This window comes from Peromyscus californicus, unplaced genomic scaffold (genome assembly GCF_007827085.1).
Source record: "Peromyscus californicus insignis strain IS unplaced genomic scaffold, ASM782708v3 Scaffold_12__1_contigs__length_115047231, whole genome shotgun sequence".
Taxonomy (NCBI): domain Eukaryota; kingdom Metazoa; phylum Chordata; class Mammalia; order Rodentia; family Cricetidae; genus Peromyscus; species Peromyscus californicus.
The window spans coordinates 114,486,783-114,513,595 of NW_026294413.1; the positions used below are offsets into that span (position 1 = coordinate 114,486,783).

General features: G+C 42.2%; 1 protein-coding gene across 7 annotated transcripts in view; it reads right to left on the reverse strand.

Moving 5' to 3' along the window:
• Nucleotides 1–2,813: 2,813 nt before the first annotated feature.
• Nucleotides 2,814–26,813, reverse strand: part of Abhd6 (abhydrolase domain containing 6, acylglycerol lipase) — a 45,291-nt gene continuing 21,291 nt past the window's right edge. For all 7 annotated transcript variants that reach the window (XM_052734190.1, XM_052734187.1, XM_052734188.1 and 4 more), the window contains 7 exons: nt 15,606–15,762; nt 14,073–14,186; nt 12,507–12,639; nt 9,801–9,958; nt 5,972–6,026; nt 5,688–5,788; nt 2,814–4,161 (listed from right to left, as the gene is read on the reverse strand). In XM_052734190.1, coding sequence (XP_052590150.1) covers nt 3,985–4,161; nt 5,688–5,788; nt 5,972–6,026; nt 9,801–9,958; nt 12,507–12,639; nt 14,073–14,186; nt 15,606–15,740 — 873 coding nt within the window. In that variant the 5' untranslated portion in view covers nt 15,741–15,762 and the 3' untranslated portion in view covers nt 2,814–3,984. The remainder of the gene's footprint in view (nt 4,162–5,687; nt 5,789–5,971; nt 6,027–9,800; nt 9,959–12,506; nt 12,640–14,072; nt 14,187–15,605; nt 15,763–26,813) is intronic.

The window sequence follows — 26,813 nt, forward strand, 5'->3', positions numbered from 1 at the left end:
CTTTTACTTTTTAACCCCTGACAACTGACCAGGAAGTCTAGTCTGTGGCTTCGGGGTGACAGCAAGAGAGGTAGATGAAAGCTCAGCAGAGCCATGTTCCAGTGGCTAGGAGGTAACTAACTGCCTGTGTGTAGCTCATACCGGGAGAGGCATAGAGAGGAGATAGAAAAAAGGATCGGACAAACACAGCAGCCATAGTCCTGCAGCCCCACCTGGCAGGTATTCCAATCCCCCTGTGCTTTCTGGGAACTTCCCCAGGGCAGAGCAGCGGGAATGACTCCCTGGGATACAGGGGCCTCACAGGAGCTCAAGTGGAAGACAGATTTGAACAGACAGCACCATCGACCTGGCGTATGTCACCTGGTACCAATGTTATTCCTGTTGTCACCCCCATCCTGGAGAAGCCCAGACTGATGGCAACAAGTTCTGATCACTGCTTGTCCCTCAGTGACTCCTGTATTTTCCCAGGAAGCTCAATCTGCAACAACTCTGATGGTCCCAACTCCAAGAAGAGGAATTGAGTCTCCTGGGGCTTTCCATTTTATCCCAGAAGTTCCTGGCAGTCCTTCAGGAAGGGCTGTGGTGAATGATTCCTTTCTTCTTTTAAAGATTCAGCAAAGGTGCAGAGTGCCCAGCAGGGTGGTGTGGAGGTAGCTGGCAGGCAGTAACTAGCAGGCTTCTTAAAATTATGGGGGCAAGACAAAGAGTACAAGGGACTTCCCAGCATGGCCGGGTCATCAGAGAACCTAGAAAACCTACTTTATGTGTTTATAAAAAAAACAACTCCCTTATTCTTGGTTCCTGACTTCTAACAAGGTTTTCTGTTGATAGTGCAGGAAGCGGGGGTCATGCCCACTGCAGAGCCTGCCTAGCTGTTCTTCCAGGCCGAGGTGGACAGCACACATCCTGCCAGATGACAATGCAGACCCCTCTCCTGGGCCACTGTGATTGGAGTCTTACTATGGCTTCATGATCTTTCTGCCTCCTCTTTCCAAGTTGTAGGATCATGAGTATACATCAGAATAGCTGGCTCACAGATGCTTCTAATCCTTGCCAGTAAGAAATCCTGTGTTCAGAAAGCTGCTTTTGAAACGGATCCCCAGGTCCATGGCCTCTTTAGTGATTCAGAGGAAACCATCTCTTGTCACCTAGGTGCAGAGTCACCCTCCTCACAGGAAAAAGTCAAATAATCTACTTTCTTTGAGAAACAGAATAGATTCTGATTTTATTTTCAGTTGGATTATTCCCTTATTTTACTGTTGGATTTACTATTTCCCCCCGCAAGCTTCTGGATCTAATTTATTGATTTTCAGACATTTTTCCCCCCTTTTTGGTTTTTCAAGACAGGGTTTCCGTGTGTAGTCCTGGCTGTCCTGGAACTCACTCTGTAGCCTAGGCTGGCCTCGAACTCACAGAGATCCGCCTGCCTCTGCCTCCCAAGTGCTGGGATTAAAGGTGTGCGCCACCACCACTTGGCTCAGCCTTTCTTTTCTAATGTGTGCATTTACACCTATACATTTTCCTGATCAGTGCACTGGCTACATCTCACAAGCTTGTTGTCATTTTCACATCTTTTCAAGAACTATACTCCATGCTTCTCTGATTAATGATAATATTCAAACCACACCATGGATTCCCATTTAAGCTATGAACAACAGAAGTGAAGGAAAAGAAACAAATTGCTGTGCATTAGAGACACACGCTTTTAACTCTGTGAGTTCCAGGACAGCCTGGTCTACAGAGTGAGTTCCAGGACAGCCAGGACTGTTTTGTTGTTGTTTCTTAATTAAAATTTTTTTAAATTCCTTTATTTATTTAATATGTATACAGTGTTCTGTCTGCATATTTGCCTGCACACCAGAAGAGGGCACCAGATCTCATTATAGACGGTTGTGAGCCACCATGTGGTTACTGGGAATTGAACTCAGGACCTCTGGAAGAACAGTCAATGCTCTTTAACCTCTAAGCCATCTCTCCAGCCCCAGCCAGGACTGTTACATAGGGAAACCTTGTCTTGGGGAAAAAAAAAAAAAAAAAAGGAAAAATTGATGACTTTTGAGCAATGATTTCAGTTACTTTACTTAGGATGGAGTAATGGCTCAGCAGTTACCAGCACACACTGCTCTTGCAGAGGACCCAAGTTTGAATCCCAGTACCCATGACATGCAGGGCACAATGTCCTGTAACTGCAGCTCCAGGGGACCTGTGGCTGCTGGCCTCCACAAGCATCTGCACTTGCATCTACCCCCACATAGACACAGACACATCCACTTAATTACAGTAAATATAAAATAATAGAAATACATTTTAGGGTCCAGAGAGATGGCTCAGTTGGTAAAAGCCTCACCACACAAGCCTGAGAACCCGAGTTTGGATCCCCAGCACCCATGTGAAAAACGGCACAGCAACATGTGCCCGCAATCCTGTGCTGCGAGGTGATGAGAGAGGGGGTGCCTACGGCTTTGCTAGCTCCAAGTCCACTGAGAGATCCTGTCTTAAAAATGACTAAGGACGATACCTGCCATCAACCATCAACCTCTGTCTTCTTCACTTGTCCCCGGAAATAAACACATTTTTTTTTTTTTTTTTGGTTTTTCGAGACAGGGTTTCTCTGTGTAGCTTTGCGCCTGTCCTGGAACTCACTTGGTAGCCCAGGCTGGCCTCGAACTCACAGAGATCCGCCTGGCTCTGCCTCCCGAGTGCTGGGATTAAAGGCGTGCGCCACCACCGCCCAGCAATAAACACATTTTTAAGTGAACAGAAAATCTATCAATATTGCACCCCATTAGGGGCTGAGAAATAGAAAGCGCCTGTGTGTTGCCAGCCTAGGCTTATTAAATTTATTTCACATCATTATAGTCACTTTTACAGCTGTTTGGACTTACTTTTTCAATCACACTATTGTTCACAGAATTCACAGAATTCATTAACAAACTAGTATTTTACATCCAAGGGTTATCAGTAGAACAGCAGAATAGAAAAGATGCCCATGAGCTGCTTGGTGTGGAACTCCAGTCTGATTAGATAGAAGTCTAGAACATTATTGCTTTATTAGTCCTATTTTTAAAAATTATAAATTATTTCTAGGAAACCCACCCTATCAGATGTTCTTTATTCTGGTTACTCATGACATATCTGATTTGTAGGTACCCAAACCCATCAGCCCATCTTCTGCTGCTTCAGCAGTTTTGAGGGCTGGCTAAGGCAGAACAATGCCCCTCCATGTATGTTTCTATATGTAAAAACAAAAAAAAAACAAAAAAAAAACATAGAAACATTTTTTTCTTTTCTTTTTAAATTTTTTTTCTTTTTTGTCTTAGTGAGTAGCTCAGGCTGACCTTGAACTCACTCTATATTTCAGGCAAGTCTTGAACTTGGATCCTCCTGCCTCAGCCTCCCAAGTGGCTGAGATTCCAGGTCTGTACAATAGACCTAGGGCAGAAACCTCTTTCACAGTTTACTGTTTCTTCTCTAGTCTTGTGGCTAATGGGCTACATTCACACATGGGCCTCTATGCAAAACTTGAATTAGATCTAAACAAGAGTTCAATAAATGACTAAAGCTCCTCTATAGGAGCCACTGACCATGCAAGGGATATATCTGAAACAACAAAAAATATCTCAAGTTTAATGTGTGAGGAATGTCTTAAAGAAAATGTCACTCATGATCATGGTCTAAGGTGGCTGCTTAGCATTAGCTTGTCAGTGACATGAACTTGAAGACTTCTAGTAGGCTTCATGGCTGGGTATTTTTTTTTTTTTATTTAGTTCCATTTAGGTTTCTATTTTGAAAAAAGATCTTGGAGATTTCCTTGTGGCCCCTGATGCTCTGTGGAACCAAGAATACTGGGGCAGGAGACTGGCTTCCTCAGGGACATTGGTGATCCAACGGCGTTTGGGGCAGGATCCCTGAGAGTGGTGACTGTATCAAGTTTGCGGGATGGGAGTAGATGCTGTGTGAACAATGCAGGCTGTGGCAAGGACCTCAGTTCAGCTTCTTGTTGTTGTCTGTGTTATGCATAGAAGCTAAAAAATCAACAATGAGCTTGGCTGTCTTCCTGGGTCTCTCCATCACCACTGAGTGGCCACAATTTTCCAGAAGCTCTACCTGGCAGTTAGCGATGGACTTGGCCAGTATATCTGCTCCAGACACATCAAGCACCTGCAGAGGAAGAGGAGGAGAGAAATAGTACACAAAGATTTAGATGCGCCACTGTGTTGTCGTGGACAATTTCTACCACTGAGGCCTGGCAGGGGTCAGGAAGATGGGGTAAATGGAAGCCGTTAGCATGCCTCCTGTTTGACTCTGAAATATGGTAATAGAAGTACAACACTGCCAATGATAACCAGGTAGAAAAGACAGAGTTGCTGTCTGCAAGGAGGTTAAGCCGGAGGGGGAGCCAGAACTATCAAGAGATGACTGTATCATGATGTGAACAGGGGCTCCATAGATAGGGGCTGAGAGGGCAAATAAGACAGAGAAAGGGAAGACACTATTCCTGAGGTCTCTTTCCCTTTCTGTAAAGATTCCTCTACTTCCTCAGCTGCATCAGAACTCAGGTCTGCCGAGCTTGAAGGTGTCCCTTACAAGTTCATGCATTGGAAACTTTATCCTTCTGCCCTCCTAAATGGATTAATAGATCATTGAGATCTCTGCCCTCAGGAATGGATTAATGTCACTATCATGCTGTCCTCAACCAAATATGGAACAGAAAGCCCCTCACTACATGCTGGCAGATGCTGGCACTCTACACATGGACTTCACAGCCAACCAAACATTAACCTTTACACGTCTAGTCCTTTTAAATTACTCAGTCTCAGACATTTTGTTATGGCACCAGAAAACAATCAGAAAAAAAGCCTGTTTTTAATCTTTTTCTTACAATATTCCTTAATGAAAGATTCTTGTGTACCCTTTATAATACACTGTCATTCGTTTGCATTATACATTTCTCACTGCCTCCTCTTGCTTTAAACATTATGAAAAATCTTTGGTAGGCATGATTTCTCAGAGGCAGTTACAAAGGTACTTCTGGGAATAAACTTGGTGTGTCTTTGGAGAGCTGGTTATGAGCTGAATGGAGTCCCCATATTCTTATGCTGAAGTCCTAATTCCAGTACTCAGCATTGGCCTGTTTTGGAATAGTGCATTGCAGGTGTAACTGGTTAAGATGATGTCATAAGAGAGCAGGGAAGCCTGCTCTCGCTCTCTCTCTCTCTCTCTCTCTCTCTCTCTCTCTCTCTCTCTCTCACACACACACACACACACACACACACACACACACACACACACACACACACACACACACACACACACACACAGAATGTCATGTGAAGATGAAAGTAGAGCCCAGGGAATACATCTATAAGACAGGGGATACCAAAGATGGTTGCAAGCAACAGAAGCTGGGGGAAAATGGGGAGAGTCTCCCTCAGAGTTCCTAGAGGAATCAGCCCTGTTGATTCCCAGATTTGAAGCCAGGAAGATCCTATGTATAAGGTCAGCTTGGGCTACCTATCTCAATAAACAAACAAATAAATTTCCTTTCATGTTAAAAGTCAAATGTCATTGTTCTCAGCTTAAAGAATTGTGGCAGCAGACATTGGCACCTGACACAATAAACCCACCAGGGAGGCCCACTTTAAAGATCACCACTTGCTTTTTTTCCACAGGGCCCTATGACATACCTGGTCCTGTTTTCCCCAAATGATCTGTGTTGGGACCTTGATCTTGTCCATGTTCTGATGCAGAGAGTATCTGGATTTCTCACTGACAATTTCCAAAAACACTTGTCAGAAAAGAAAAACACAGTGAGTATATGCAGGATCTGAACATAGGTACCACAAGAGTCAGAGCTTCAAGTCCAGGCCATTACTTCTCTTCAGGGGACCAGAAAACAGGACATGTACAGAGGTTTACAAACTACAAGGCAGCTGGCCCCAAAGCCGCAAGCTAGAGCAGGGCTACTTACGTTTCCAGTAGAAGCTGTTATGAGGGATGCGAACATCAACAAGGCCTTGAAGGATCTGAGGATGAATAATCCAAGGTTAGAAAACAAGAGAAGTCCCACTTCCTCCAGCGTCTTATAGCTCTGGGGCAGCACTGCCGAGGGTTGGGCTTGTGAATACCCAGAATGTAGAATATAATTGGGAGGCTTTAAAAAACAAACTGAGCTGGAGAGATAGCTCAGTGCTCTTACATAAGACCTGGTTTGATTCTCAGCATATACAAGGAAGCTCACAACCCTCTGTAACTCTAGTTCCAAGGGCTCTGATGCTCTCCTCTAACCTCTGTAGGCACTTCATGCATGTGGTGCACAAAATACAGGCAAAACACTTTTCACATTAAAAAATAATAATAATAAAAAATTAGGGAGGAACTTGGGAAATGCTGCGAAGCCAGAGGTCTGCATATTATGTTAAAGACATTAGCATGGCATCTTGAGAAACTCTTGGTTTAATTCAAGACAAAAATTTGGATAAACAAAATATCAGGCCATTATTCAATGATATCTAAACGCAGACAAGATTGAACCATCAGGATTGATGATCCTATAAACACTGGCCTAGCATGCACCAAGCTTCGACCATCTCCAGCACCACATAAACCTGGTGTGGTACAGCATGCCTATAATCCTAATACTCTAGAGATAGAGGCAGAAGAATTGAGGGTTTAAATTCATCTTTAGTTATTTGGTGAGTTCCAGGATAGTCTATAATACATAAAAAGACCCTCTTGAAAGAGGAAGAGGAAAAAGAGGAGGAAGAGGAGCAGAAGAAATAAACTATTAAAAAAACTCTGGTGAGAACCCCATAGTTTCAGAGAGCCCAGATTATTGTCTGACATTGCCTTTGTTTTCTTTGCTGAGGGCTGTAGCAAATATAGGTAGGTCCTGGGCTACTAACCCAGATAGGTGGCTATGGCCATTGTAAAGCAGTTCCTTGCCTCAGGACTCTAAGTCAAAGCAGAGGGTTCACAAAGATAGCTGTCACTCCTCTCATTCACCAGAGAACAGGTCTAGACGCCTTCAACATACCTTCTCAGGAGTCTTATGCAGACCAAAGTTGGGAAGACTAGCGTTATGTTCCTCAAAAGGTCATGTACTGAATGCTTCGTCTTCAGCCTGTGGGGTGGGCTTTAGGAGGTGGGACCCACTTGGAGAGGTCATTGAATGATATATTGGGACCCTGGCTCCATCCTTATCTGCTTCCTGTCCACCATGAGATGAGCAGTTCTGCTCTACTGCATGCTTCCTGCCATGATGTTCTGCCTCACTATACGCTCAAAATGAAGGGGCCAAGTAACCACGGTCTGAAACCTCTGAACCCACGGCACTGTCAGGTATTCTCCCACAGTGATAGAAAGCTCACTAATATATTGAACCATGGCTGCTTTTGACTAAACCAGCTCTTTAGAATCCCAGAGGTTCTGAAAGTAGCAGCACAGAGGTGAGGGAAATGACTGTTTATTTAATAAACACTGTGCTCCATGACAGATATTTTCTTCTTTCTACTGTTCATCCAGTATCCATGCATCCATCTATCCTTTTCCAACTCTGCTTAATTCAGTGGTTCTCAATCTTCCTAATGCTGTAACCCTTTAGTACAGTTCCTCATATTGTAGTGACCCCCAACCATAAAATTATTTTCATTGCTACTTCATAACTATAATTTTGCTACTGTTATGAATTGTAATGTAAATATCTGATTATTTCCTATGGTTTGAGGTGACCCCTGTGAAAGGGTTGTTCAACCCCCAAAAGGGTTGCGACCCACAGGTTGAGAACCACTGGCTTAATTGACAGATCAGTTCATCCATTTATCTTATTTCCCTGAATCATTTATTTATGTCTGTATTTGCTAATCTATCCTTTCTCCACCCCTATACTATCCAGTCATCATCCCATCCCTCCAACCAACCAACCATCTACCCATGGTTCCATCCTGCAGCCTTAAACCATATAAGCATAACATGCATTAACTCATTTATCTATCTATCTTGTACCTATATAACTATCCACTCTCTATCTCTGACACTAAGACATCCTATAATATCCACCATCCATGCAATCTATATAAGTAGGACCTTCTTCATGAAAGTGCACTGCTAAAGTTTGGAGACAGACAGGCCCTGACAGAGAACAGAGCAGAAGACACATGTGAACAAACGAAACCACAAGATGGCCTAATGGACTCAATGGTAGGTGGCCCTACCCTACTGGGAAAGAAAGGCTTCTGAAATCAACATATATTTTCTCCCAGTGTTTTCTTACCCCTGACAACTAAAAGCAAGGAGTCTTCTTTGGTCACAATATTCTAAAGGTATTATAGCTGGAAGAGGACAGTGCCACTTTATGACTAAAAAGATATCAAGGACAGATTACACCACAGACACAGATTTTGGATTCTTCTCCAGAAACGTACTGCACTTATTAACTAAGTCATGGTCACAAAGTCTGTGTAGCATCCATTCTCACAGCTTAGGAGGACCTCACCTCACCCTGAGGCAGGGTTCATTGCTTACAACACAGGAAGATAATCTGGGTTCATAAAGCCTCAGCTGTGGACTTTTTTCTCTACACCTTTTCCTCAAACGACCTCATTCAGACATGACCCTCAATATCTTCCTCTGTCTATGGCTCCTGCTTTATGTTTAGGCCAGAAATCCCTTTGTACCACTTAAATGTCCAACTGCCCATCCCTTGGAAGCCTCAAAAGCAATCTGAACTTAATATATCCAAAAATGGAACTCTCAGCATATGTCCCAAACCTGAAATTCCTCCTCTCTTTTCCCTGTGCAGAAAATGCTACCTTTACCCATTCAGTCTCAAGAATTGGAAGTCATCTATGACCACTCACTTTTCCTCACCTCTACTTCCAACCTGCCCTAAGTCTTGTTCATTCTTCCTCACAACACATCTTAGCTAGTGCTACTACCCCAGTTGGTACCAGCATCACCTCTAAGCCACAGTATATCTCAAGTAGCCTCTGTTTCTATTTGTGTCCTCTACAGTCTTTCAGTGGCTCTCCCATTATGTTTAGAAAAAACAGACTCACTCCCATAAACTACAAGGACATACAAGATCTTCTCCAGAGCAGCTCTTAGGAAACCATGAGGTCACACTGTGCTCATACTCAATGACACTCAACATCATTGCCTTTCACCTACATTCTCTTAAAAGCATACTATATATGACAAGATAATATCATCTCTTACGGCAAATGTTTATCTTTGTTTTTTAATTTTTTTGAGTTTCAGTATCAATAAATATAACCCTCATAGATAAAAAGCCCTCTGGGTTCATCCAAAATAATTTTTTTAAATGTACAAGTCTAAGAGTCTTAATTTTTTTAAATTGAGAATGTGATTTAGCCCCTGACTCTATTTCCAACTCCTTTCTCCTTCACTCTCTAGGTTCCAGCCACTTGCTTTTTTCCATTGCCATCAATCTGTGTATGTTTTTTCCACTCTACACATGACCCTTCAAATTACCTTATCAGAGCTATCCCTCCCTCCCCATTTTAAATATTTATACCGTCTTCATTTTACCTCTAAAATTCGTCTCAATTTGTAAATTTTTGTCTATTAGTTGTCTGCTTCCTGCATTGGATTGCATCTGCTCAGTTGAAACTCCCTGTGTTATATATTTACCATAGTGTTCAGCACAGTGTCTAACATAATCACAGGCAAGCTACATGTTGAATAATGGAGCAGACAGAATGGAGTCAGAGAGTAGATGCAAGAGGCCATGCTGGGGGAGGCTGCATGGAGGGCAAGGGTGTGGCACTGATACACTGTACCTGCTGGGGCACTTTGAATCGGACATAGGAGCAGAGCTGGAGCATCTCACTCATCTCTTCCGGAGTGGATGGGATCAAGGGAATTTTCTGAATGGCAGCTGAGTCCTGCAGCTCTTTGAGCCGTTGTACAAACTGATTGTCAGTTGAATACTGCAGGCCTGGGAAGAAAAACAAAAGAGCCCAATGATACACCTATCAGGTGTATTGTGCCCCTATGTGCAGGAAATGTTCAATGAAAACCCAGGGACTGAGGTTAACATGTCAGGTTTCTTTCACCAGGAGACAATCCTCTTTTTTTTTTTCTCTTTGAGACAGGGTTTCTCTGTGTAGATCTAGCCATCTTTGGAACTCACTCTGTAGACCAGGCTGGCCTCAAACTCAAAGATCTGCCTGCCTCTGCCTCCTGAGTGCTGGGATTAAAGTTGTGCACCACCACCACCTGGCTAAGAGATCACTTTTTAATTGGTACTGGCACCCTTGCTCAAAGTAAACATCGTATTCTGAGAATTATAGAAAAAAATATATCATCTACGATATTTTAGGATTGGAGTTAAGCATGGTGGTACATACATGCCTCAAGAGGTGGAGACAAGAGAATCACAAGTTCAAGGCCAGCATGGGCTTACATAATAAATTCTAAGATAGTCCAGATTAAAACAACAGCATTATGTTTTAGGGCTGATTGCACACACCATGGCCACAGACTTAGCAAGATACGCAGAAACGGAGGCTGTCCCCAAGCCTCTTGAACCAGAACCTGCATTTCCACAAGCTGCAAGGGGGTGAGAATGGCAGAGTATGGGGAGTACCAGATGGTGCCTCCCTCGTGCTGTTTTCATGCCTGCGTTATTTTGAGGAGATTGAAGGAAGTGAGAGATAGAAAGAAAGCATGGAGCTGCCATGACTGCAGCTCCCTCCCTTGATCTGGATGCCCTCCCCTCTGCGGCCAATGCATAAGACACAAGAGAGTGTAAGTGCAGCACAAAGGCTCTCTTCCTCCAGAAGAAAATTAGGTGAGGGGTGAGACTCCTTTTGAGACTGCCCACTATCTCATGACACAAGAGGCTCTGATAGCTAACACTATGCTAGGCATGGCCTGTGATCCCAGAATTTGGGAGGTAGATGTGGAAAGATTATGAATTTAAGGCCAGTCTTGACTACATGAGACCTTGTCTTAAAAACAAACAGGCAGTTGCATCTTTAATACTGGCCATCCTATAGAAAACAACATGTTAGGGCCAAGGAAATGGCTCACTGGTAAAGCTCTTGCTGCATAAGTATGAGGATGGAAGTTCAGAACCCCAGAACCCATGCAGAAGCTGTAACATCCACCTGTAATCTCAACCCTTGGAGATAAACAGGAGACTCTGTGGCCAGTTTGCTAGCTAGACCAGCCATAACTGGCAAGTTCCGGGTTCAGCTAGAAACCCCACATCAACAAATAAAGTGGACAGTGACCAAGAAGATACTCAGCTTCAACTTTGTCTCTTACTCATAAAGAAAACCACACATTATGTATCTATGTCCTGAAAAGCCTGCTGAGACAGTATGCTCCTATAATCCTAGCCACACAAGAATCTGAAGCAAGAGAATTGCAAGTTCAAAGCCAGCCTAGGCTACATACACAGGGAATTAAAGCCAGCCATAGCAAGAACCTAACCTGTGGGATGGGGGGATACATAGAACCTGTCCAGAATTGTCCATATCCAATACTGTTTCACAGTGACTTCTCTTTAATTTTAATCACAGAATATGTCCTTTTAGAGCACAGGCAATTTCATGAGGTAGTCCTAAAAGCTTTCAAAAATGGCCTCATAACTTTCTGTAATAGCCTTTAGAAGTTGTGCTAAGATAACATCTATGTTATAAACAAACTAACTTAAGATGTGGGCGTGCAGCTCAGTAGCAGAGCCCTTGCTTAGCCTGTATGAGGCCCTGGTTTGATATTCAGCACCATAGAAAGGAAAAAAAAAGTCATTGTTTTTGCATTCAAATGAAAGTTTTGATAAAAAGTCACATCCTGACAGATGATCAAATAATGAAACTCGTTTTTTATCTGTTAGCCTTTACATCTTTTCTCTTTTAATTTATATTGTCACTGGCCCCCCAAAGTCATATATATTTTTTAAGAAAAAAATTAATCTTAGGTTTAATATCTTGTGGTATCCTACACTGGATTCTGATACTCAAAAGCAACACGGGTGGAAAAATCAAGTCAAATTCAAATGAAGCTTGGGATTCAGTTGATAGTAAGGCACCAAGCTCAACTCCTTAGTTGTGACAGGGTCACTGTGGGGATGTGAGCTGTTCACATAGGCAAAACTGGGTAAAGGGAATATGGGAATCTGCACTACCTTGGCAATGTTCCTATAAATTTAAAATTATTTCAAAGTTAAGACAAAACTTATATAGAAAAATGTAGGTAGGATGTGATCCTAACTTGTTTCCACCTTCTCACATGCAAACAATCAATCTTAAATTTCCACTGCCTCTCCTTCTCTGTGAACCAGGTCTGGCTCCAATTAAGTCAGTCTGGCTATGGTTCTCATCACACAACTGTTATCTGGTCAGAGTTATCACAAAGCATTGTCTATCTCTGAGGTCTATATCAGAAGGATAACTTTTTAAAGGAGTCATAGCAGAAGCTGTGTGGATGCTTCTTTAAATTCAAGTTACTTGTAAGGTTATTCTGGTAACGTAACTCACCAGCAGGGCACACAAGACACAGGCTGCAGACATCAGATGGGTAGTAAGCAGCGTATACTCCAGCCACGTGGCCACCCATGGAGGTGCCTATAAGGTGAAAGGGCTTTTTGTTCAGCTTAAGGCACTCTACAAACTAGGAAGAGAAATGAAAAGGAGGCATGATTACAGCTGAGATGTCAGCAACTACTGCAGAGCAGAGACCCCTCCCCTCAGTAAAACTGAACACTCTACTGGGTCTGACACTGATTATTACACCCAACATTTAGTTGAGCCCTGTGACATATGTGTACTTTGCTTTATAAGGCACATGTGGCTGTAGGGTCATTTATAAGTATAAATCAAACAACAATGATCCCCTTAAGTCATAAACTGTTCTATAAAGGACCAAGGCATCGATGTTTTTTTTTTCCTCTCTCTATGGGTCGGCTGGTCTCTGTGGTAACTATTCAACTAGGCTACTGCGTCACAAAAGTTGCCGGAGGCAATACATACCTAAGTAAGCTAAGTAAGCATGGATGTGTTCCAGTAAAATTTAGTTTACAAAAGTAGGTTGAAAGCTCTGGGGCGATAGTTTGATGATTCCTGCTTCATTTGAAGCCCTATCTGGCTAGACATCTGTCCAATCAACCATCTACATATTTATCCCTCACTGGAAAAATATTAGTAGATATTTATTAGGTACAAGTAACTATGGTTAGCCCTTGAGGACACAGCAAAGAGCCAGACAATAAGCCCTCGTTAAAATATATAGTTTAATGGTGGAGGCAGAAATTATCAACTAAATATTCTTTTTTTTTTTTTTGAGACAGGGTTTCTCTGTGTAGCTTTGTGCCTTTCCTGGATCTCGCTCTGTAGACCAGGCTGGCCTCGAACTCACAAAGATCTGCCTGCCTCCCGAGTGCTGGGATTAAAGGCGTGCGCCACCACTGCCCGACTCCTAAATATTCTTATTTAGAAAAAAACATCAATGTGAACGTGAAACTTACAAACTATTCTGTTAAGAAAAGGCTTTATCATACATAACCTTAGGAGAGAGCCAGAGATGGATACTAAAACACAACAACATGCAAAGAGTTTGCCCCAACCACACAGAAGGAGAAAAACAGACCTCCACAGGGGAACAGTTTTGTAGAATTCTAAATGCCTTTTTAAAGGGCTGAGAAACTGCCCAGATTACATTTCTTCATGTACAAATTGGCAGGAGATGTAACTCAGTGGGCAGAGTGCTTGGTTAGCATGCAGATTCCTTGATTTGTTATTGATTCCCAGCATCACATAAAATGGTAGTACATTACTGTAATCATTGCACTTGGGAAGTAGAGGCAGGAGGATCAGAAGTTTAAGGCAACTTCCACTACATGATACCCTATTTCAAAAAATAAAACAAAAAATACAATAGGCTTAAAGGAAAACTGACCAAAGATATCCCTAGGCTGCCATTCTGTTTGCAATCACTTAAAGACAGATGTACTACGGACTGGCCATGAGCTAGTGTGCAACTCTTGCCTGCTTTCCATGTGCTGAGAAGATACAGTCTGGGCAGTTTGGGTAAAGCCTCCTGCTTACCTGATGTACCCTCTTAACTTGCCCATCTATAGACAGGTCATCCAGGGACGAGCGGGTGGTGCCTTCATGACCAGGCATGTCCATGCAGACCAAGTGCAGGTTCTTCGGAAGGAACTGAAGACCCAGAGCCAGACAGTCAGTATGTGATCTAGAAAAACATGTCTACTCATTTCTCTGGGGAGGAAGCTGCCACCTACTCAATGACCCAGACAGCCACTGAGATTATGTTTCTGAGCCTCTATGTGTCTTATACATGTGAATAAGTATCAACAGAGCCTCATATGGAGAAGAGGACCCCAAGACTGGTGCACAGATGAAAAGAGGCTCAGTGGGTGACAGGAGAGAGGATACAAAACTCAGGCTAGCAGGCTTACATCTTGCACTTAATTTTTTAAAATATTTACCATTATGTTTTAGGTATCCATTCTCTCCTTCCACTTTTATGTGGGTTCCAGGGATCAAACTCAGCTTATCAGGCTTGCACTGCAAGTGCTTTTCCCTCCAAGGTAACATCTGAAAACTTCTTAATACTGTTTGCTCAGTACTATTTCCTTCCCTTCCATGCCACACTTCCTCCAGCCATGTGGCTGTTGTCTTGGAACTAGAAGAGATGGTTCCCAGAGCCCTGGCCAGGTCCAGAGCCAAAAGGAGCAATGCCTTTCCCCAAAGCCATAAGGCTGGTTTCAACTTTCTTTTTTCCTTCATCAGGGTCTAATTATTGAGATGATGATTCTCCCAAATCACCTTTCCTCTATGTTTAAAAGATGCACCAACTTTAGCCATGAGTCTGAGAAACATTAGTTATCAAAGATGTTTACTGAAGAGGGGACAAAAAGGATTAAGGCTTGAAGATGGCTGTCCTCATGGTGGCATTTGGAAAGAACACAAATAACCCAATGACATGTGCACTTTTCCTCCTAGTGACACTTACGATCTTTCAGATATTATCCCATTTGAAGTAGGAACCTGGGATGCTGCTCTCTCAAGACAAACACCAGCCTCAGTCCCGCCCCCTATCCCCCATTAGCTGGCCACTCTCCCAAAGTACAGTGAGAGGCCACACAAGTCAACAGTACAAAAAGTGACTTGGAAAAGGATTCTAAAAAGCTGCCAGATCAAGACCATTTCTCTAAATGATTAAGGAAAAGAAAAAAAAACAAATAGCAGAAGGAGGAGGATTTTGGGGGTAGGCAGGGAAAGGAAAAGAATGTTTAAGAACAAACACTTTTGGAAAAGGCCCAGCCTTGACCACTATCATGGCAGTTCTGAGGTAGAGCTGTGCTGAAACATCCCCAACCCTCCCCATGCCTAAAAATATTTCCATGGTGAGAAGATTCCAGAGACACAGTTTTTAAAATACTACCCAATCAATTCTGTAATGCAAAAAAGAGAGTCTGAGTAATATATTATATCCCAATCAATTCTGTAATGCAAAAAAGAGAGTCTGAGTAATATATTATATATTTCATTAATTTAAAGATGAATTTGAACTGTGGTCCACCCCTTTTAAGAGAGAAGAGTCTGGAAGTGTACCTTGACTACACTGAGCCACATATCCTTGTGTGCAGAGAATCCATGGAGCATGAGGATGGACGGTTTGTGTCCTGGCCTGCCCCGGAAGGAGTAACAGAACTGATAGTCCTCACGGTGTACATAGCGGACTTGCATACCCAGTGTCCTCCGCCAGTACCTAGGGTGAAGAAAGGCAAGACACAAGCAGCATGTTCAGGGTACGTGGCTTTGGGAGGGGCACAGGTTCTCTCTAGAGATCCTACTTGGTGGCAATATGACTCCAAGCCATATCTCCCAGCTCTTGTCCTTTACTTCCCCCTCAAGGAGCACTAAGAAGAGAAGTATGTTACACATGTTTGGAAAACAGAAGGGGACCAGCACAGTGTGTATGTGTGTGTGTTGGGGGTGATGATGAGTGGATAGTAGAGAGTAACAGGATCAATATACATTACATACATGCGTGGAAATGTCATCATAAAACTCAATATGCTGTGCAATTAATATATGGTAATAAAGAAATAATAAAACTAAAAGGAATAAAGAACTAGCACCTGAATGAAAAACAAAACAGGACACCACACACAACACATTTTTTGTGAGACAGCTCTCAAGGCTCCAGAACTCAGTGCTCAAGACCTACATGCACTGACTGTTCTCTGGCTTTGTTCCTCACAGCATATGGCAACGGTTGAAGGCTCAGCTTCTGTTAGTTATATAAGCCTTGGCAAGGCTGTAGTTTGGCCCCAAGTCTATTTCAATACAAAATTACCATTGAAACAAATTGAACTCTCAGCCTGCAAAAAAATCTCTTCAAAGATGAAATGTAATTAAATCATCCCAATATCTTCTCTCTAATAGACTTTATACCACAGCAGCAGACAAGTCTTGCAAAATCAAGTGACCAAAACAGTGTCTGTTTTGTGTGACCTAAGGGAAAAAAGAAGTCAAGCTATATAATCACGTTTACCTGTATCTACAAGGCACCGTCAAGGATCTGGAGTGGAAGCAGAGAATGAGGTGAAGAGTAGGAAAGGGAAGAGAGGGGCCAGCGAGAGCTAGAACTACATTCCTTTTGATCCTTTTGCAATGACTGCATTGCCTACTCAAAACATTAAAACAATAATAAAATTGGCTAGCCTAAGGTTCTTTATAGGAAAAAAGTAGGCCTATTTCAGTACTCTAAGTAATGGTTCCATACCATTAATTTGTAGCTATTGGCTATATGACCTTGAATGTATATTTCTTCGTGGACAACAATCGGGAAACACTGTATTCCATCAAGGCTACGGCCAAGATTAAATGTGATAATCCACATGTAAAGCTTTTTTTAGAAATTATTTTTATCTCTGTGTGTGTGTGTGTGTGTGTGTGTGTGTGTGTGTGTGTGTGTGTAGTGCTCTCAAAAGCCAGAAGAGGGCACTGGATCCCCCAAAGCTTCTATAACAGGCCATTGTGAGCCACCCAAGATGGGTACTGGGAACTGAGCTCCAGTCTTCTGGAAGAACAGGAAGCAGACTTAACTAATGAGCAATCTCTCCAGCCCCAATCCACACAAAAACTTTTGTTCAAGACACAGCACATAGTAATATTTGACAAACAGTGGTTCGCATTATATTGAAAATATCTCTTTCCAAGTATATCATTTGCAAAAATTCAAGGGAAAAATTAGAGGTAATATTTGCAACAAATATGATAACCACAGATTGTCAGATTGTTTTCATCCCCATCTTAAGACAAACCTGGGACCTAAAACATGCTAAGCAAGCATTCCACCACTGAGCTACACAAACCCTCAGCCCAGGACTGATATCCTTAACATATAAAAGGCTTCCAAACTGATATGAACCATGCCAAAAACTTAATTCAACACTGGGCAAAATAAATAAAAGGATAACTCAGAGTAGAAGAGATATTAATGTTGAATAAACATAGCAAACATTTGAAGTTCACTAATAAAGATATAGACATGCAATAAAATATATCCTTTTACATTACTGGACTCTTAGGTCCCTTGTTAGCCATTCTAAAAAACTCAGGAAGCAGGAGCTGGTAAAAGAAAAATGATTTATTTAGTTTGGGCCAGAACTGGGGAGAGGAAAAAGTCCCAGCCTCTCTCTATCTGCCTGTATACAATTTACAGGAATGATGAAGCAAAAGCCAGGAATAACACACAGGTTTAGCTATGAATTAAGATATCCAAACTGTGAGATAAGTCTTTCCTAGGAGTCAGTTCCTCCTTTGGTACCAGGATGTGGTCTATCCTCACTGGCAGCATGGTATTTCCTGATGAAATTCTAATTTTTTAAATTTTCTATTTATTTATTTAGAGACAGGGTCTCTCTATGTAGTCCTGGCTGACCCAGGACTCACTCTGTAGATGAGGCTGGCCTTGAACTCACAGAGCTCTTCCTGCCTCTGCCTCCCAAGAGCACGAATTAAAGATGTGTATCACCATACCTAGACAAAATTCTAATTAAAAAAATTATGTGTATGGGTGTTTTGCCTGCATGTATGTATGTCTGTGTACCACATGCATGACTGGTACCCACTGAGGCCAGCAGAGGGCACTGAGTCCCTTGGGAACTGGAGTTACATAGGTTGTAAGCAATCATTTAGGTGTTAGTAATTAAACCTGGGTCCTCTGTCAGAGAAGCCAGTGCTCTTATCCATTGAGTCACTGTTCCAGCCCTGAAATTCTGGTTCCTTTTTAGTTTCTGTGAATGTAGACTTTCAAATTAGAAAAGTAGGATCTTTCCTTTTTTCTTTTAGACCAGTTCTAATGTCCCACCTTTCTAGGAAGCCATCTGGCATTAGCTATCAGGAATTTTTTAATTTGGCCTATTAATTATACTTTCAAGAATTATTTGTCCCAGGGAGATAAGAAGAAGCCTTAATGAAAAAGAAAACTTTAAAAAAAAAATTAGGTTGCAGAAACACAAACAGAAGAGCTGGGGATATGACGCGGCATAAGATACCATGACCGATGTGAACCTAGGCTTCTTCCCCAGCATTGGAAAACACACAGAGAAGGAAGTGTGAAAATGGAGGCTCAGATCAGCAAAATGCAATCATACCTCAAGGAACAGCAGCCTTTACCAGAAACTCAGAAGAGGCAAGAAATGATTCTCCCTTAACCACTAAAGAGAACTAACGCCAATTCCATGTTTCTAGCCCCCAGAACCATGCGACAGTTTAAGTACAGTTCTGTTCTTTTAGACATCCAGTTCACAGTCACTCATCGAAGGCCCCACTGTGCTTCTGCCAACCCTCAGAATTGCTCATCAAGTTTTTTTCATTTTTGAAGAATATTTATCTTTGTGGATATGGATGTTTTGTCTGCATCTATGTCTGTGCAACACATGCATGCCTGGTGCTCTCAGAGGCTAGAAAAGGGAGTGAGGAGTTACAGATGGTGTGAGCCACCATGTGGGTGCTGGAAAGTGAACTCTTGGTCTCTGGATGAACAGCCAGTACTCTTATTACTGTGCCATCTCTCTTCCCCCTTGTTTATAACTTTAGCCTTTCTGATAAGCAGGTAACAGTATTTCATTGTGTTTTGTTTTCAGTTCAGATTTGAACATTTAAGTTTAAGCACCTTCTTGCTCAGCCTCTCAAGTGTTTAGATTCATTGCGGTTTTGAGTGTCCCTTATAACCAATGGAAGAACAAATTGTTTCATTTCATGCTAATTGGCTACCAGATACCATCTGTGTAAAGTATCTGAATTTCTGTCCATTTTGTAGGTTATATGCTCTTTTTTTTTTTTTTTTTTTTTACATTTACAGGGGGACTTCTTTATATATGCTGGATGCAAGTTCTTTATGAACAGACTTACTGCAAATACATACTGCCACCTTTGGCATGCATTTTTATTCCCTAAATAGTCTTCCTTTGGGGAGAAGCTGTGCTAAGGATTGAACATAGTACCTGGTGCATGCTGGGCATACATGTTGAGCCACACACCATCTTGGTCTTTTTGGTTAACACTATTTCTTCATTTAAGATGATACAATGAAACTAAACAATTTGTTTTGTTTCTCGAGACAGGGTTTCTCTGTGTAGTCCTGGCTGTCCTAGATCTCCATCTATAGACCAGGCTGGCCTTGAACTCATACATGGGCCTCTGCCTCCCAAGTGCTGGGATTAAAGGCGTGTACCACCACTGTCCAGCCTAAACTGAACAATTTTTATGGCTAGAAATTTTTATGTCATGATTCTGCCTACCTCCACTGTCAAGAAAAATACATGTCTATTTTTTCTTAAGAAAGACTTGCTGAACCTGCAATCTACCAGGCTTTTATTTTTAGGCAGAGTATGAACTTGCAGATGGGTTGTGTTCATTTTTCTATTGCTGAAAAAAAAAAAAAAAAAAAAAACCACCACCACAACAACAAAACAAACAAACAAACAAAAACCTCAGACTTGGAGGAGTTTAAAACCACCCTTCAATAGGTTACCTGTGCAGGTGAGAAGTCTTAGCTAAGCACATTGCTCAGGGTTTCACAGTGTTGACATAAAGGCCTCAGCCAAGCTGCCTTTCATTCAGCTCTAAGCCCATTCAGCTTGTTGGCAAAACTCAGTTCTTTGTGGGTACAGGACTGAAGTCCTTGTGTCCTTGCTGGCTGTCCGTTGAGAACTCTCTGCCTCCTCCAACCCACCTGTATTCCTTTCTGGATGGTCCCCTCAGATTCAAATGAAAAACAGCACCAATTCATGATGGAGATTTTCATCTCTTGGCTTTTAAGGGCTGAGGTGATTAGATTAGACCCCGTGGATGCTGTCCCTTTCCCAAAATCAGCTGCATATAACATACACCATGACTGTAATTTAGCATGACCATGACATAAAATACACTGTCATAGTCACAGGACTCTGAGAAGAGGGAGTGTGGGCATACATGGGCTGCAAAGAGGGTGCTAAGAGAAATTTAGACAAATAGAGCTTAAGCTTTAAGCTGTTTAGGAAGAGAGAGTGGATACAAATGGTACCAGAGGAAGTTAGTTTAAGCTGTTTATGCAGAGAATAGATACAAAGGATGGCTGAGAGGAAGTTAGCTTGGGTTGTTTGTATGGAGATTAAAGACGAATAGTGGGGAAAAAAAGTTAGCTCAAGTTATTTATGCTAAGATACTAAAAACAGGAGATGGTGTCAGGGCATAAACAACTTGTAAATAGGGTGACCTTTAAAGTGATTGGTTGGTTCCTTCATCCCCTCCTAGGGTTCTGAGGTTTTTGCTATAAAAGAGGCTTACTGCCCATCAATAAATGAGTTCTTGCTTGACTTGAGTCCCTGCTGCGTCTGATTGTCTCCAGGTAAGAGGGAGGCTGGGGAACGGGGGTGTTACCTTTCCTCGGTTCCAGACCACCTCTTCACAGCTGACCTAAGTTCCCGGTGGGGCAGGTCCCCACAAGGGAGGGGCATCTTTGAGAAGCAGAATTTAATAGTTCTGTCTACTAAGAGTCAAACTTACATTTCCCCAGCTAGACTTTATTTGTTAACGCAGTGCACTTTCCATATGTCACACATCTATTCCAGGACACCTTCAGCCCACTGCTCTATTTGTCCTCTGTGCCAGTTTCATACCGACTTGACTTTCGTAATTTCATAATTAGTCTTGATAGCTGGTAATATAAATCTCCTCGATTCATTCAAGACTGTCTTGATTAGTCGGACCTATCCTTTTCTTTATTAAGAATCCACTTAATTGGACTAGAGAGAAGATTCAGCAGCTAAGTGCACATGCTGCTCTCGCAAAGGACACAGGCTCAGTTTCCAGCACCGACATGGCAGATCATAACAAACTATAATTCAAGTTCCAGGGCATCTGATTCCTTCTCCTGCCCTCCATGGGCACCAGACAGACATATATAACATACATACATGCAGATAAATACTCAGACACATAAACGGAAGGGCGGCAGTGAGAGGGGACGAGAGGGTGGCAAGGAGTGAGCACAATCAAATCCATTATAGATATGTACGAAAATGTCAGAATGAAACTCATCCTAACTCTTATAGCTGATACATGCTAATAGAAACTTGGAAAAAAGAAATTAAAATTCTAGACAAAATATATTAATTGTAGCTCACTCTGCCCTTATGGAAAGGAGGTCGTTCTAATCTAGAGCTTCAGTAGTCTTATCTGTAAAATAAGGCTAATACTATTTCCTGCCGACTTGAAGGATCATATAAAAATTAAACATCTCTAAACTAGTAAAAGAATCTACTTTTTCTAATTTGCTTTCTATTACTATGATAGAGATCCATGACCAAAAGGAAAATGGGGAGAAAAGGGTTTATCTGGGTCACATGGACTGGGTCACAGTCCACAGAGAGAAGCCAAGGCAGGAACTCAAGGCAGGAGTCCGGATGTAGGAACTGAAGCAGCAGTCATGGAGGGAACACTGCTTATGGCTTGTTCAGCCTGCTTTTTATACACCCCAGGACCACCTGCCCAGGGGTGGCACCACCTACAGTAGGCTGAGCCTTCCTGCATCAGTCATTAATCAAGAAAATGCCAACCTAATGGAAGCATTTTTTTCAGTTGAGGTTCCCTCTTCCCATATGATCCTAGCTTGTGTCAAGCTGACCAAAAAATATGCAGTACACTGCTTATCAAATGCCATCAGAAAAACTTAATTTAGGGCCATCGTACGAAAATATGACATCTCTACAAGAAGAAAATCTTTCAACCCACAAATACAGTATATCCTTCCATGAATTTAGGTATATTATCAACTCTCTCATGGATACTTTTTATTATTTTTTTATGTAGAGCCCTTTCATGTTTAAATTATTGTTGTTATTTGTATACACGTGTGTTCACTACAAATGAGAACACGGAGGTCAGAGCATAACTTTTGGGAGGCAGTTCTCTCCTTCCACCGTGTGTGTGTGTGTGTGTGTGTGTGTGTGTGTGCTGTGATGCTTGTGTGAGTGCTGCAATGTGTGTGTGAGTGCGGACACACCCGTGGAAGTTAGAAGATAACTTTTGGGAGTCAGTTCTCTCCTTCCATCCTTGTTTCCAGGGGTCCAACTCAGTTCATCAGGTGCTATGAGCCACAGGAATGAAGTAGTATATTATAAAGCTACACCTGGAAGAATCAAGAAATTCTTCCAGAGGAAAAGCCAAATCTCAAGGAGTATTTGGTGTTAGTTGGCTTTTACTATATCAGCTGCTTCTGGCTATGAATTCCATGTGTGCTCTCATAGCTTCCCCCAAGAACTTCTAAGGTGTTTGGATACAGTCACATAGGCGAGGTTTCCTGCCTCCAGGCCTTCTGCTTTTCTTTTTAACATTAAAACCAGATATCTCCTTTAGCTAACATCCAAGGACAAAGCATTTCAGGCCAACTGCTGGTCTCCTGAAGGCCAGGTGGGCATTAGGTACATAGCTTTGCTTCTTGTGCAAATTAAGCTCAGACCCCACTTCCTCTCACAGCACCAAGTGGCAGCCTCAAGCAACTTACTTAGAACAAAAGGGCTCTTTGCATACCTGGTGCAATGAAGCTATGGGGCAGGTTTCCTAGCTCCAAGCAGAGCTACCCTGCCCAACCAGAAAGCAGCAAGGCAGAGTTTGCAGATTGTAGGTGTATAGAGACTGGTTGGGGGAAGAACGAGGAGGAACAAAGATGGAGGGGACTGAAGATGAAGACATGAAGAACCTAGTTAAAGCTATGAGGGGCAGGAGGAGAAGGGATGAGGGCAGAGTTGACGCTATGTAGATAGAATTTTGTGTCAGAAAAATAAAGTAAAAGGACTGTAGAGCTCGGTGTACTTAGATTCATTCCCTCAGATTACCCTGTTGCTGAGTCTTCCCCAGGACTGAGAGAATTGTCCTCAGGGCAGGCCCCCCCAGGGGAAATTTTGATAATCAGGCTTGTGTGGCAAGCACCTTACCCACTGAGCCACTGCCTGAGTTCCCATGTTACTCTTCAGAGTTATTATTAGGTATTTGAGAGTTACTGGCACTAGAGTAAGTAGCAACATTTAACTTTTCATTTTCATTTGTTTGTTTCTGGTATACGGGGATGCTACTGATTCTGGTTATTGTTTTTTTAAAGATATACTTTGTGTATATAAATATTTTGCTCACATGCATATATGTGCAACATGTGAGTGCCTGTTGGATCCCTTGGAACTGGGGTTATGGACCATTGTAAGCCATTATATGGGTGCTGGGAATCAAACCCAGGTCCTTTGCAAGAGCAACAAGTGCTCTTAACCGCTGAGCCATCTTTCCAATGCCAGCAATTTATCCAAATTCACTCCTGGTGTGTGTGTGTGTGTGCATGTGTACATGTATGTGGGTGCATGTGAAGGTCAGAATTGACACTCGGTGTCTTCCTCAATTGTTTTTCCTCCTTATTTTTTCAAAAGACAGAGTCTCTCATTGAATACGAAGCCCACTGATGTCCTAGAATGATGCCAACAAACCCCAGGATCCTCCCATCTCTGCTTCCCCAGAGCTGGGATTACAGATGTTTGATGCTTCACCCAGTTTGTTTTGTTTGTGGATGTTGGAGATCCAAACTTGGGTGTTTTTTCAGTTGAGTGGTTTTATTGTATTTATAGTACTGTACTGTACTATATTTATTGTATTTATAGTATGGTAAGAACTATATCAACTGAACCATCTCCCTATCCAGACCCCAAATTCACCTATAAATTCTAATTATCTATAGATTCAGATATTTACATTACGATTCATAACAGTAGTATAATTACAGTTAGGAGTAGCAATGAAATAATTTTATGGTTGGGGTCACTACAACATGAGGAACTGTATTAAAGGGTCGCAGGGTTAGGAAGATTGAGAACCACTGTTCTAGAGGCTGGAAAGTCAGAGACTATGATGTGACTTCTGGTTGGCTTTGGGTCAAGGCTTTCTGCTGCTTCAACTCATGGCAGAAAGCCAAAGGGCAAATGGCCATGCACCAAAAAAATGAAATACAAGGTGCTGCCTTGACTTACAGAGACAAATTCTCATGTAGTAATGCATCCAATCTCAGCAGAATAGCATTAACCTCTTGCAGATTCGTTAATACCATTCCATTGGAACTGAGTTCTCAACAGGGGTTTGGGAGGTACAGACCCTATTAAAACCTAGTAGGTATGATGAAATACCATTCCACTATAATAAAGAAAAAAGTACTGACACCCAGGACAGTGCACATGGAACTTGGAGTCATGCTCAATGTTGGTGCCATGGTGGTATAAGCCTGTAATCCCAGCACTGGGAAGGCTAAGGCAGGAGGATCACAAGTTTACATAGTGTGAACTTTGGGGAGATGGAAAAGATCCAGAATGATGGAGTGGTCATTACTATAAATACAATAAAACCACTCAACTGTACACTTTCTTATAGTGAATTTTATGTCAACTAGAACTTGGTAAAACAGTAAAATATTTGCTAAGAATGTCTTTATCCTCTTTGAAAATGAAAAAAAAAATAAAGCTACTCTGATACTCTGACTCTGAAAATGTGCTCTTTCAGAGTCCAGGGAACTTGGGGGTCGGTCAGGAGACCGACATGGCCCTGAGGCTGGTCCTGGCCCACAGTGGGTGGAACCACACATCCACATGCAGCCATATCCATGGTTACAGTCCACATCTACAAACTGCACTCTCAAAAAAAACCCTTCATTTTTGTTTTGTTTTTTTTTCGGGCTTTTATTCTTGTGTGGTAAGAACTATATCAACCAAACCATCTCCCTACCCAGACCCCAAATTCACCTATGAATTCTAATTAACTATAAATTCAAGTATTTACATTACGATTCATAACAGTAGTAAAATTACAGTTAGGAAGTAGCAATGAAATAATTTTATGGTTGGGGTCACTACAACATGAGGAACACAAGGTCTTTGGCAGGGTCATGAGGTGGAGACACGGCTCTGACCTCTCCATGTCCAGGACTACCTAGGAATCTTGGCGATGCAGCACTGACAGTGACATTTAGGTAGCTAGAGGTCTGATTTTTCAATGCAGAGGTGGGCCCTGGGTGGCGCTCTGGAGGGGAGACCCCACCCACACAGAAAAGGCAGGGAGAATGAAAGATTATAAACTGCTTTGTTTTATTTGCTGCTTTTCAAGGCTTGGAGCCTGAGCAGCCGGTGGAAAATTCCATGCACCAGTGAAACAAAAGGGAGCCAGAAACGAGGGCAGATAGAGGGCATCAGTCTCCCGGTGCTCTTCTCCACATGTAGAAGTTCCTTCTTACTACCCAAGACCCAGATAAATCTCCCGGGGTTTACCTACAGTATGTCGAGGACCAAGTGTTCATTTCACCATGAAGGAAGTGGAAGGGGAGGGAGGCTACTTTATTTCCTAAGTGGGCAGTGGCACGGAAAAAAAAAATCAATGAAGCATAACACTTTTCAAGGGCTAACCTTTTAAGAGTTAGGAATACAAGTCAGTGCTAGAGGCCCTGCCCGACAAGCACAGACCCTGGGTTCAATCCTTTAACTGGCAACAATAGCTAGGGTAGAATTTAGTAAGACTAAGGTAATTTATTTTTACTTTTTTACATTAGTTACTTTTCATGGCAAATTTTCCTTGTAATCCCAGCACTTGGGCAGGAGAAACAGGAGAATTCTGAGTTCAAGATCAGGCTCAGCTATGCCAGGAGTTCTAGACACTCTCTCAAAACATAACAATAGAACTCACAATTCCACAAATTATCCTCTGACCTCCACACATGAGCTGTGGCATAAAAGTCTTAATAATAATAAATAAAAAATAGAAAACAACAGCCAAAACATAGATTTAAGGTCTTAACTCTAAGGAAAATACAGATGATACCAAGACAGGGCAGGAATGAAGGTGTTAAGAGTGACAGATATTTGGAAGTTTCATTTGTCTCTCTCGCCTCACTAATTAACAATTCTAGAGCAAGGTTGGTATGCTGGCACACTCCTATAATCCCAGGATTTGAGAGGTGGAGAAGGGAGGATCAGGAATCATCTTCATAGTAAGTTTGAAGCAAGCCTTTGCTGCAGGGTCTCATCTCAACACCAAAACCAAATAGCTGTGGTGGTGCATGCCTTCAATCCTAGCTCTCCTAAAGCAGAGGCAGGCAGATCTCTGTGAGTTCAAGGCCAGCCTGATCTACATAGAATTCTAGGCTAGCCACAGTTACTTACTGAGATTCTGTCTTTTTTTTTTTTTTAATGTATAGTGTTCTGCCTGCATGACAGAAGAGGGCACCAGATCTCATTACAGATGGTT